Source organism: Centruroides sculpturatus, unplaced genomic scaffold (genome assembly GCF_000671375.1).
Source record: "Centruroides sculpturatus isolate CEXI.00-Female unplaced genomic scaffold, Cexi_2.0 scaffold999, whole genome shotgun sequence".
NCBI lineage: Eukaryota > Metazoa > Arthropoda > Arachnida > Scorpiones > Buthidae > Centruroides > Centruroides sculpturatus.
Window position 1 is genome coordinate 215,769 of NW_019385237.1, and position 12,655 is coordinate 228,423.

Consider the following 12,655-nt stretch of genomic DNA (forward strand, 5'->3'; position numbering starts at 1 on the left):
GAATTATATATATATATATATATATATACGTATATAAAGTCTGTATGTTTAGATTTTTAATGAGCTTTCAGTTAATTAAACATAATTAAACTAAATTTGTTTTCTTTGATCGTATGACTCTTACTCAATTTGAATAAGGATTGCAATTTACATTTGATCGCATAAGCTCTCCGTAAATGTCAATCGTAACCCTTGAGAAATCATTTTACTGCATTTACACGCTATAATTGGTCAAGAGATAATTGCTTCTCTATGCGTTGCAGCTCTCTTGCCTGATCATGATCATGATCTTCGCGATTTTCATTAGAAACATAATTCTTGTTTAATAAACATTGTAATTAGAATTATGATTTATTTATTTATTATTATTTTTTATTTATTTATCTGTGTGCAAGATCTTCATTCATTGTTTTAATTTATTATGAATCAGATCCTGTTTGATGAGGCAGAAAATTTGTAATGAATCAGCAATTAGTTAATTCAGGAACTTGAAGATTTAGATTAATTATTCGAATTATTATTTTTTTCAAATTTAATTCTTGTTTTGTAGTAAAATTTTCATACTTTTTATGTTAGAACATGAGAGAATTTGGTGGGAATTAAGTAGCGAAAGACGAGAGTGATCTATGAAGGGATCCACTTAAATAAGGACGGATCCCTGTTAGAAACGTGGAGAAAACACTGATAAATTCATATGGTTTAGCTTGTTGAGGCGAGAACCCCCACGACTAGTGTTCAGTGGTTTTATCCACTCGATTCGGTGGGCTACCTTTAAAAAATTTGTACTAGTTGTAGTTTAGATTTTACACTAAATTTTACATTAAAATATATTAGGCCCGATTGTTTAATATAATATAAAAAGATAAAAATATTTTTTTAAACTATTACTTTGAAGGAATTTCTTTGCACAGCTGAATTAATACAGGATTCACTCCTTGAATTCTTTGCAGACCGAACCAGATATCTTCATTCCAGTAAATCATCCCCTTAATATATAAATTAACGGGAAATTAATCGTAGAATAAATCAAATTATTTTTTTTAAAATATGAAAATAAAAGGACATACGTTAGGTTCACCCAAACTAAATTTATAAACTTTTTTTAAATTTTCCATCGACCGCCATTTTTCCGTCGTCCAATTAATAACTTTCGTGTGAAGTAATAATTTTGTTTTATTTTTTACAATATCCCACTGAAAAAAATGAATAGTAAATATTATTATTTAGCATCGATTTTTAACTATTTAAATAAATTATTTCAAGACATTAATACTTTAAAAAGTGTATATCTTACTTTATAATCATGAGAAAATTTCTCATCTTCGGGTAAACATCTCACCTGAAAAATCAATTAAAACATTTAATAAATATGTAAATTATAAAAATTAAGAGAGAAATTCTTTAAGAAAATAATAATAACGTAGTTTATAATTTAATAAATTAGCTTAGAATTTAAACTGGTGTCATCTGTACCCAATTTTTTTTCCACCGGAAGATTACGAGCCTCAAATCGGGATATAATTTGATTATAAATATAGAATTCATGCTTTAAATGATTTAATACCTAACCTCAATAAAGATTTAGTTGATTTATGAAGCAAAAATTAAAATATTTTTGCAAAATTAGGGAAAAAATGCAAGCGATTTTATACGCGCCAACGCATGAAAGATCAATGAAACATATCTGAAAGTGTCTTAAATTTATAAATATATAATTTTTGGTAATTTTAATAACTTAAGTATATATAGAATTATATAATATACATTTCAATTAATTTAAATCCACACTTACCTGAGAAGGTCCACAATCTATATGCTGATGAAAGCAATACAAATTCCTCTTCTCTCTTAACTCCATCTTTCTCTGATGTACGCAATCATGTTTTTGTGGGAGGCAACAATCATACTTCATCAAAACATATTGGTGATCGGCTTTAATCCATCTATGAACTGGAAAATGGCTAATTTCTCCAGTTTCGGGATCTTCTACATTAATCATTTGTAGGTACCAACTATCTCCAATTCCGAAGCTATCCCTCCACAGTTCGATTTTTATAGCCTTGCCGAAATTATTCCCAGGATATGCTGTAAAAGTATTTATGCTACCTCTCTCGTTATCATTCCGGAAACGCCTGTTTAGCTTAGTTATCGTCGATCTGTTATTTCTATCATCATGTAACACCAACCATACATTGGCATCCGTTCCCGCTCCTTTCCTGTCTCCCGTAACGACGTGGATTAATAATTGTTTATGATCCGAAATTGTAAAACTGCTATACCACTGACCCATATTTTCATCTGAAATAAAATTAATTAAAACGTAATTTAAAACAATTTTCAATAAAAAAAAAATAATAATAATAATTAATTTTTAAAATCGATTAATTTAATCAACTAGTCGTGGTGGCGCTTCAATTCACATTTTTAAATATTTTTTGAATTAACGGTTCTGGTAATGTATTGTACGTGTGTCTGACGTAGAAAAAACTTTGTTGCTGCTGATCTAGATATGTTTATCGACTTGTCTTCGCAATTCTCTTTAAAACAGCTTACAAGTGCTATGTTTCCCCGCTATCACTCCAATTTTATGTAACACGATAACATCAATAACAATGGCGAACAGTCAGCCAGCTGTCTTTAGCTTGCCTTTTGGTAAAAATCGTAGTCAAAGGTTGATGCGCTTCTACTAAATCGATCATATTCCCCTGTTTAAAACGATAACTTTAAATACAAAAAAAAAAAAAAGAAGGAACCATCAGTAAAGATGGATACTTATAAATTGACCATGGAATACTCTATTTACAACAATTTCTGAAACTTTTCTTTCTTTTTTTTTTAAATAATAAGTTTCTAAATCAGCATAAAATTAATAATTAAAGATTTACTTCGTGTAAAATGAAGGGCGTGAATCTATAATATTCCTGCTGTAGTATTCATTTAAACGCGTGACTTCTCTTGAAATATTAAAATGAAACTTGTTTCTTATTCTTCAGGTTTCTTTTACGTACTACAAGGCCATTTTTAAGTAGTACTTCTACGTTTACATTGATAAATATCTTGTACGACAGGAAATTATAGTAAAATTCAAATGTTGTAATATTCAAATACAGTAAAACCTGTTTAAAATGAAATGATAACCTGCCTAAACGGAAATAATTCTTCGAAACGGAGCGATATTCTATATGTAACCTGTTTAAAATGGAAACCTGTCATACCGGAAAAAAAATATTCAGTACCGTGAGATGCAGGTTATATTGTATATTTAAATAAATATTTTACTGTATTAAAATATTTAAAATTTATTAAAAGAGAAACTCAAAAACACCATTTTTTTCACACGCTTTCATGACTAAAATCAAAATGTCTGAAGGTTACTTTTTAGAAATTTTAGAAAATTTACAAAAACTCGCATTTATAAAGATTAAAATAATAATAAAATTTTTAATTAAGTATTTTTTAAATCAAAAGTTTTAACATTTTATTCGAATTTTCTTCACACCAATTTAGTAACTGTTAACTGTCACTGGCGTCGCTGTAAGCAACGTTTTATAAATATGCAAATTAATTAGAACGTCCCCTGGTGGATGAAATAATTATCAAAATTGAAGAGTAAAATATGTAAATAAAATTTTATATTAAAACGAGAAAATATCGTAATATAAAATAAATAAATAAATAAATAAAATAGCAAAAATTCAGTGAGACTTTGAAAAACTAAATTGAAAAGACGATAAATTAATCTAGTTACTATTTCTTTATATTCAAAAATATTTAAAAAATTAATATTTTATATAACTCAGTCCTTCACGACTTAATAAAATTTTTATGTATTTCAAACAGATGTAAAAGGTAACGCTTTCTGTGTATTGAATTATTAATTAAATTATTAATTTAACATTAAATAAATTAATCTTACATTTTAGCTAATTATATTTTTAATTTGTCATCGAATTTTATACATTTTTTTTTCCATAGAAAAAAGAATAATATAGTGAAGCGTAAGTGCTTACCAGGGCGTGGAGTATATGCATTTAATCATGAATAAAATAGCTGTTATTTAAATATAAAATATTTTTACATAATTATTAACCGTTGAAGCGCTCTGTCTTCATAATTCTGATGCGTTAACGTTTACCTAACATGCGTGCCAAATTCTTGAATACAAAACCATACGCGAATGCCATTGTTTTATGTCGCAAAATAATTTTAAATAAATTATTTAAAGTTGTATTTCAACTTTGCAAACCGTGATTTTATTCAATATATTGATTGTTTTACATTCGTGTAATGTTTTGTCGTGAAACTTAACCTTTTTAATGATCGGCACCCCTTTGAATCGCAAAACACGGTCTCGCACCTCTTTGAAAATTATGATCATGATGGAAAAGGTACAGAGGATAGTAGTAAGAGTTCTGCTTATCGTGGACTCTGAGAGTACCCAGTATGTCGAGTTGAATTTATATAGCATAAGACAGCTTTAAAGTTTATATTATACATCTAAAGTTTAAAAACTTATTGTTATCACTCGCATCCTCCAAAGGTGCAGCATCCTAGTTAATAAAACACTGTTTTAAATTAATATATCATTTACTAAAAGATTGCCATTATCTTTAAACTAGTAAAACAACTTATGAACATGTTTATAAGATGCTCCTCATACACAGAAACACGAGATTTTTATCTGTATTTGATGGCGAAGAATAAAGCATGATTGTAAGATTCTAACTTATACAGAAAATGTCATACATGCTAATTTAAAAAAATGTGTATAATATTAAAAAGATTAAACTACAGTTTATTTTAATTAAAAGTCAGAACTTAATATATTTTTATTTATTTTTTTTAAAGAAACAGTGCAACAAGTCGCGACATGGATTTTGCTCTGTATCTCAGGTGGTGATTCGCAATGAAATACTTATAAGACTTTCCTTATAAACAACAAGAGTAACAACGTAAGTATTTGTGTTTACTTTCGAACAACTTTTCTAGGGGTTTAAATTGAAAAAGTAAAAAAATTCCAAGTAAAACCAATACCCCAACAACTTCAAAACTTGAATTTTCTTGCTGCACGTAATAAATAATTCATAAGTTGACCCCAGTAGAAGAAATAAGGAAAAAGTATATAAAAATAAATTAAAAATACTTACAGGATTATCCGGTTTCGGATCCTGAAATAATTGTATAGCAATTGGTAGAAGATCATTATCTTTATTCAAATAAAAGAGAGCAATTGGTGAACATATCTGTAAATTAAAAAAAAAATCATCAATAAATAAATATAAAATATATCCATTTTATGCGTTTAAATATTTTAAAAAATAATATATTTTTATCACAATTTAGGCACCATTTTAGTATCTTTAACCCGATAAGATACAATCAAAATAATACTTTAACATGGCATCCTTCTTGACCAGTAATGGACGATTACAGAAGAAAAATGCATAAAATATAAAGTTTAAATTAAAATATTGCAATGTAATTACTTACTTTTTAATATATTTATATATAATTGATAATAACATAATTAATTTTAGGGGAATTAACTGTAATTAACCTAACTTATATTTAGTAATTTTCAGAAGATGGCGCTACCATACTTGTACTGTACTGTACTACAAAACACGGTATTGATCGCTTTGTTTTCTTAATGTAATTGTAAATCATTTTCTTTAATTATTTATGAATATTTAATTTTTATATCAATGAATTTATCTTGAATATTGAAACAAAATTGAATCTTATAGCTTTAATATTATAAATTATTAAATATAGTATAAACTGGAAGATAATTGCTCCAGGACATTCCATTTTATCTAAATTTAATACACTGTGCTGTGTTTTCTTACGATTTTGAGATTTATACGAATTTCAAATTATAAGAAACCACTTCGCAATTCACTCCACTCGTATTTCATTACTTTTTTTTCAATTTATGGACACTTAATTAAAATTTTGGGATTTATATAAACCTCAAAACACTGTGCAATGGCTGCTTTGAAGGGTTGGTTTGTCTATAATGTTAGTAGGGGATAATGTATTCTTTTCTTTCTTTTATTGTGTTGCATTGAGGAGTGGTTTCTTATAATTTCAGGGTTTATACTGTTTAAACCTTAAAATCATAAGTAATCATTCTATAGCTTCTAGAATGGCACATATAATCCTGCATTTTTGGCATACAAAATTCATTGTATTGTACATTCTTAATTTTTATCTGTAAGTATATTTGATATACCTCATTACAATAGGTAAACACAGTTTCATTTCTCTTATAATTTTTCTAAATTAAAGACAAATGAAACATTCCTCATTATGGAACAAGATGGCGACCGTTTCAATTTAAACTACACATAAATTAAACTGTAATTAAGCTTTCATTTCACTCATAATTTTACAAGATTCAGCTAAGAATTTTATTATGTCTTTAGAATAAAATAATAATAATAATAAAAAAGAAACCATTATAAATATTTATATATATTCACTTTCATTACTGAGTTTTCATTGAATTATTTTATAAATATTCAATGAATATTCCGGCATCACTCAACTTTATATAAGCAGCATCTTCAAACATATCATAAAGCAACATTACGTAACTTCAACATGCATAAAATATAGAACATGTGGAGTGAAATTATCACATAAAAATATAACTTGTCTTAAAGCATCAACTAAAATTATAAAATAACATTTATACTATAAATAGTAATAATAAATGCATTAATCTATTTAATGTAGCTATATAAAACTTTTATGACTTCTATGATACATGATTCTAAATCTTTGAAGTACATGACTTCTTAACAAAATGTTTATCTATAGAAATTAAATATTGAATAAGTTTTCTATTAATAATAATAATAATTCTTACCATAAATTATATTTAATTGGAATTTTTATTATTAGAAAATATCCAACTTTATAATCAAAATATTTCTTCCCTCTCAACCTGTTTATCATTGAATGAAGAACAGGTTGAGATGGAAAAACTGATAATTAAATTAGCATTATAATTAACTCTTATATTTAATTATTCTATTAAATACAGTAAAACCTGTGTAAACCGGAATCGCACGGTATTTAAATATTTTTCATGTTTCCGCTTTAAACAGGTTATTATTATTATTTTTAGCAGAAAATCGGTCCGTTTCGAAGATTTTTCCCGTTTAGGCAGGTTTCCGTTTTAGACAGGTTTTGCTGTATAATAAAATTTTATAATGGTTTCTATATTTAAAAAGTACTGTACTTTTACAGGGCAGAATACGCTTGGCGCCGCGCCGCGTCGCGTCGCGAATCGCTTGAAACACGAAAAATTAATTAATGTTCAATACTTATTATTTTATTTATAATAAAATTACGAAAAAATATAAAAATTTATGATTTTGAAAGCTGTAAATTTTTTTTTAATTTAATATATTTTTTTGGGAGAAAATAAATTAGATAAAACATTAATGTTCTAAGCGATGCGGCGTAAGTCCCTATCNATAATTTTTTTCAATTGAAATTTTAAAAAATTTGATTTATTCGATGAAAAAATGACGCTTTTATCGCGTATAACGCGCAGTTTAGAAGGTAAACTGCGCTAACTCGATCACGAATTTAAAGGGTGGAAAGGGAAGAAGAAAAAAAAATAGTATATCATTTTATTACGTTTGTAATACAAAAATTTTAATCGTGTATTAAAATATCGTGATTGGTGTCCATTCGTCTTTAAAAATGATCCCATGCCAAATCAGATTCGATTAAATTTACATAATTTAAAAAAATATGTAGACGTGATTTTTAATGAAATTTTCAATACAGAACGATGTATACAAATGGATAAAATTTATATTAAATTTCCTATCATCCCCTCTTTTATTCTATTATTACAAATCTTTTAATATTTTATTGATATTTATAGAAATAAAAAATAAAATAAAATAGGCCTAATAATAATAATAATATAAAAGTTATTATTATTATTATTATTTTATATTATTATTTTTTTATCTTCTTGGAGTTTAAAATTCTATTTTCATTCGTATTTCTCCTTAGCTTTTCGAAATTTAAATCACCCAGGTTTGTCCCCTGGGGCCTTCTGATGACAGGTCACGTCCGTTCCCGCGTGGTGGCGCTAATTGAGTTATACCTGGGTCTTCCTCTTATATCTTCCGGCGATGTCTCTACTTACAGTCGGGATTACTAATCATGACTGAGACTGACGGAGCATCTATTTTTTATATTTTATTTTATTTTTTGTTTATTGAATATTTCTAATTTTTAAATTTCAACGGACACCTTTCTCTCTCTCCTCCTCCTCTTCCTCCTCTTCCCTTTCCTCCTCCTCCCTCTCCTCCTCCTCAATTTGTGGATCCTTTGCTAGATCCGGGTGATGTTTTTGTATTCAGAAATTTCCTGTTAGTCTTGTTGCCTTAAATTATAATTAAATTACTGGAAGAATATTAATTTTAATACGTCTTAAATAATTCTTTCTTGTAATGCGATTCTCTCCTCCTCCCCCTTACGATATTTTACTGTTCTATTTTCTTTGCTCTGTAAAGTGAAAGAGGGATTTTTTGATGATGAATGTTTAATTCTGTATTAATGTTTACTTATGTGAATAAAATAACGTTAAAATTTAATAGGAATGTAAGCGATTTAAGCCTTTAATATACCTACTGTATTAGTCTTATATAAGTTATAAACTAATCTATGAGCCCTATATATAAATTACTGTATGAGCCTTATGTATAAACTAATAGAACCAGTATTGTGGACGGTACAGTAGAGTTACAATATGGTATGATATATCTTTACTTGGTAAAACTCCGGTTACATAATAAAATCCTTGTATACACTGATGTAATAAGTAAGAATTTCCTACGTTATACTACAGCAGGATATTACAATATTTTATCCTGAAATAAATTCTACTGTACGTATTTTCTGTTGTATATACAAGTAGAATACATGCTATGGGAACTTGGTATTTATATGACCATAAGTAGTCCTTAAAATGATATTCACTTTATAACATATGTAAACGAATGTGTTTGTAATCATTTAAATTGTTAAGGATTCCATATTAATACAAGGATTCGATAATTTTCAGGATCACTTCATACGTAAAATCTTAGGAACGATCAAAATGGTGTAATGTATCAGATAACCTTGTAAATTTCTCCTATAATGTATAAATTTATATCCTGACAGTCTGATCCTTATAATAAATAGATACAGGATAATATACATGTATACGAGAATTTCTGTGCCAAACACGAATCCTTGGAATGTTCTATTCTTATATAAAATATGAAATTATCAGTATAATGATTTATTTATTGTATTAATCATATAATGTGCAATCCTTAAATACAGTTTCAAACTAATACGATCGTACAGAGCCAATAATATTACGAGATAATCCTTAAATCACACGACAATAGTCGAACATTAAAATTGATTTAATCAATTATGAAATCACGTGAGAGATGATCCTATACTGAACAATATAACACGACGATTTACGATCCTTAAATCGATTTAATTGGCGTACGATCCTTAAAGTGATTGGTTTAAAATCGTATTTTTAAACCAATCAGCGGCATTATATCACGTATTAAAAAAAAGAAAAATAGGAATAAAATTCGAACCGCGAATCTATAAAGCAGTAGAATAATTCAAGAAAAACATTTATTCAGGAATAAGAAGGGAGGGAGGAAGGGAAAAGGGAAACTTTTGTAAAATACCAAATTGCTCCATCCCAATTTAAAATTCAATTGAAATGATTAAAATTACCGGGGGCCCTTGTTCACATCACTGATCTGAATATAAACTTAACATTCTTTTTAAACATTACTTCCTCTCCTTTCTAATTACAGTAAAGGTAAGGTCAACAGAGATTGTAGATTTGGGGGTGGGAAGAGGGGGGAGCCAATTACCTAATCTCTGGAGATACTTTTTCCCTTCTATATCTAGGAGCTACCTTTAATTATTCAAGAAGAGGATTAAAAGTCGAGTCGGTTGAGTTGCTTTCTGACCGGAAGCACGTTCGTTATTGATGTACCCATTCCCAAAATCTGATTGGATGTCTCTTGAATAACGTAGGTAAATAGGGCGGAGTTTAAATGGACTTGTGTCACTTTTACTTATTTATGCATCGCTGCATCCACAGAATCGCATACTGTAAGAAAAGTATGGGGTTGTAATAGTCGAAAACTTACACACACACACACACCACAAGCTTTGTCCTAGTTTTCCAGAATAGATCTTTCTTTAAAAAAATATATATATCTTTACAAATTTAAATCTTTTATGATTATTACGAAACGAAAAAATTCATATTCTTATCCTTATTTTCCTTATTTAATAATTAATTTTTAAATAGAACGTGACTTAACACAGGCCTTAGTATTCACTTACACGCAAAGACCTTAAATTTAATGGCGTCGCATCAAATGTTATTTATAAATTCTACATTGTTTCCAGTTAGATTTTGAAGCAAAATTTAAATTTATGCAGAAAAAAATTAATATTTAAGAAAGGAAAAGCCTTTTTAGACCTGTAAAACCTGCCTAAAACGGAACCTGAACGAAACAGAAACCTGCCAGAACGGAAATTCTAGTTTACACAGGTTTTAATGTATAAGACGATAATGAAAATATAGACCTTAAATTAAGTGTTTTCTATATATTTTTACTATAAATCTATAGATTTTTCTATAATTTAAACAATTAAAAAAATTAGTTATAAAGGTTTTACACACTTAATTTACTTAATAAGTATAAAAATAACTATTTATAATATGGAATTATTGAATAATTTACTATTGAAGTCCTTAATTTTTAAATAAAAAACACTAAAGACAAGATTTATAAACTGTTTTATAATTAATTAACACTTAAAAATTTGGAGCGTAAGCACTTAATCATAGGACACGACACACGATACACCAGAAAATTATGAAGTGTTATCTTTAACAAAGGCGCGTTCGGCTAAACACTAGACATTTTTCTACCTCACAATACATAAAAAATATAGGGGAGAAGAAATAAAAAAAAAAAAAGGAATATAATGTAGTAGATAAGGCAGATAGCATCATAACAAGTCACCTTTCACATGACCGACGCAAGCCATGTGACGATGTGCATTTTGCTAGGGGACCTCCCAGAGGATACAGAGGCTCAGGAGGATGCTTTTCACACGAGAACAGGATTGCGAAGAGAGATGTTGATGAATGAAAGGCGGTAGGAAATTTCACGGGAAACTATTGGGAAATCAAAGTCTTGTAACTGCATTGTGTCCTGTGTTATGGATGGGATTGGCCGCCTGCACGGCTCGTGCCGAATTAATGGAACACCTGCTCTACTCAAACAGTTCTTTCACTCGCGAATTTTGTTCCCCATTCGGACCGTATATTATGCTTTATATTTTTTATGTGATTTAATAATAATTGTTAATTAATTCGTTATCTCGTCCGACTTAAATCGAACCGGTTTCCCGTTTCCATTGACTTATAAAGTAATTGGGCATTAAGCTAGTGAAAATAATCGAAAATGGGCAATCTTCCAAGTAAAATCGACAAATTATGGGTTCTATCTTTGTCGAATAATTAGTTAAAAGTGTTATCCTGGAATGAGAGGATATTGTTTTCGCTATTGTAATGTAATGCAGGCCCACTGGAGCATTTTCCTGCAATTCCCTTACAAAAAAAAATTGATTTGGGGCCTCCTGTAGATGGGGCCCCAAATCAATCTTTTACAAGGAAATTTCCCTAAGAAAATTACCTGAAATATGGGGCCCCCTAATTCAAATTCACATGGGCCCCATGAAAGTCTAACGCGCCATTGCATAGGCCCACATAATTTCACTATTCCCAAATTTTTCTTTTTCTAATTAATATTTTAGTTCTATTAAATTCTATTTTAATTTATTTTCGTACCTTCCCCATTTCTAATTATCATTAATTTTATCACTTAAAGTATTCATTGTATCTTTATCTTGATTAAATTTATCACTTTAATTATGGAGTAATTNACTCATATCAGCAATTGTATATATATATATATATATATTTTTTTTTTATATCGTTTTTCCCCCCTCTCTTTCTCTCTGTGTTAAAGCGAGTATACGACTACAACGTTGTAGTTTTGAAAGAACGGTTGAATTTAATCTATAAACTGAACCATAAGAATTACTTACCCAAACAATTTTTACATGAGTAAACATACGTTCAGTGTCTGACAGAATTATGACACTTTCACTTTAACTAATAAAATATTTTTAAGGAAACAACATGTGTCAGGCGCATTTCCAAATCAGGAAGCAGCCAGCAGTGAAAAATTCCTGGATTACCTAGGGTGTAGCTGTAAACCTTGATGTTTAGTAGTCATCCTTGTCACATCAGAGACTATGACGTCGCCAATACGTCACGTCACCAACACTAATATTTAAAAAAATAATAATAAAAATATATATATATATATTCCTTTCTTCGAATCAGCAATCGTTGATGAAGGTTGGGATTTTTGTGGGATTTTCAAATTGTAATCACAATAGACTACTTTGAGAATTGCTTTTCCTTATTTTTTTTCCTTTGTTCTATTGTTTTTTTTTTTAATTATTGTTTCTCAATATTTTCGTGGAAGATTTAAAAAATTTTTTTTCGGTG

The 12,655-nt window shown here is 28.4% G+C and overlaps 1 protein-coding gene across 1 annotated transcript in view; it reads right to left on the reverse strand.

Annotated features, from left to right (window-relative positions):
• LOC111636558 (allene oxide synthase-lipoxygenase protein-like) overlaps positions 1-12,363 on the reverse strand; it is a 34,029-nt gene extending 21,666 nt beyond the window's left edge. The window contains exons 1-5 of the mRNA XM_023381838.1: positions 12,187-12,363; positions 1,793-2,298; positions 1,295-1,339; positions 1,068-1,193; positions 889-986 (exon numbers count right to left, since the gene is read on the reverse strand). Coding sequence (XP_023237606.1) covers positions 889-986; positions 1,068-1,193; positions 1,295-1,339; positions 1,793-2,290 — 767 coding nt within the window. The 5' untranslated portion in view covers positions 2,291-2,298; positions 12,187-12,363. The remainder of the gene's footprint in view (positions 1-888; positions 987-1,067; positions 1,194-1,294; positions 1,340-1,792; positions 2,299-12,186) is intronic.
• Between the last annotated feature and the right edge of the window lie 292 nt (positions 12,364-12,655).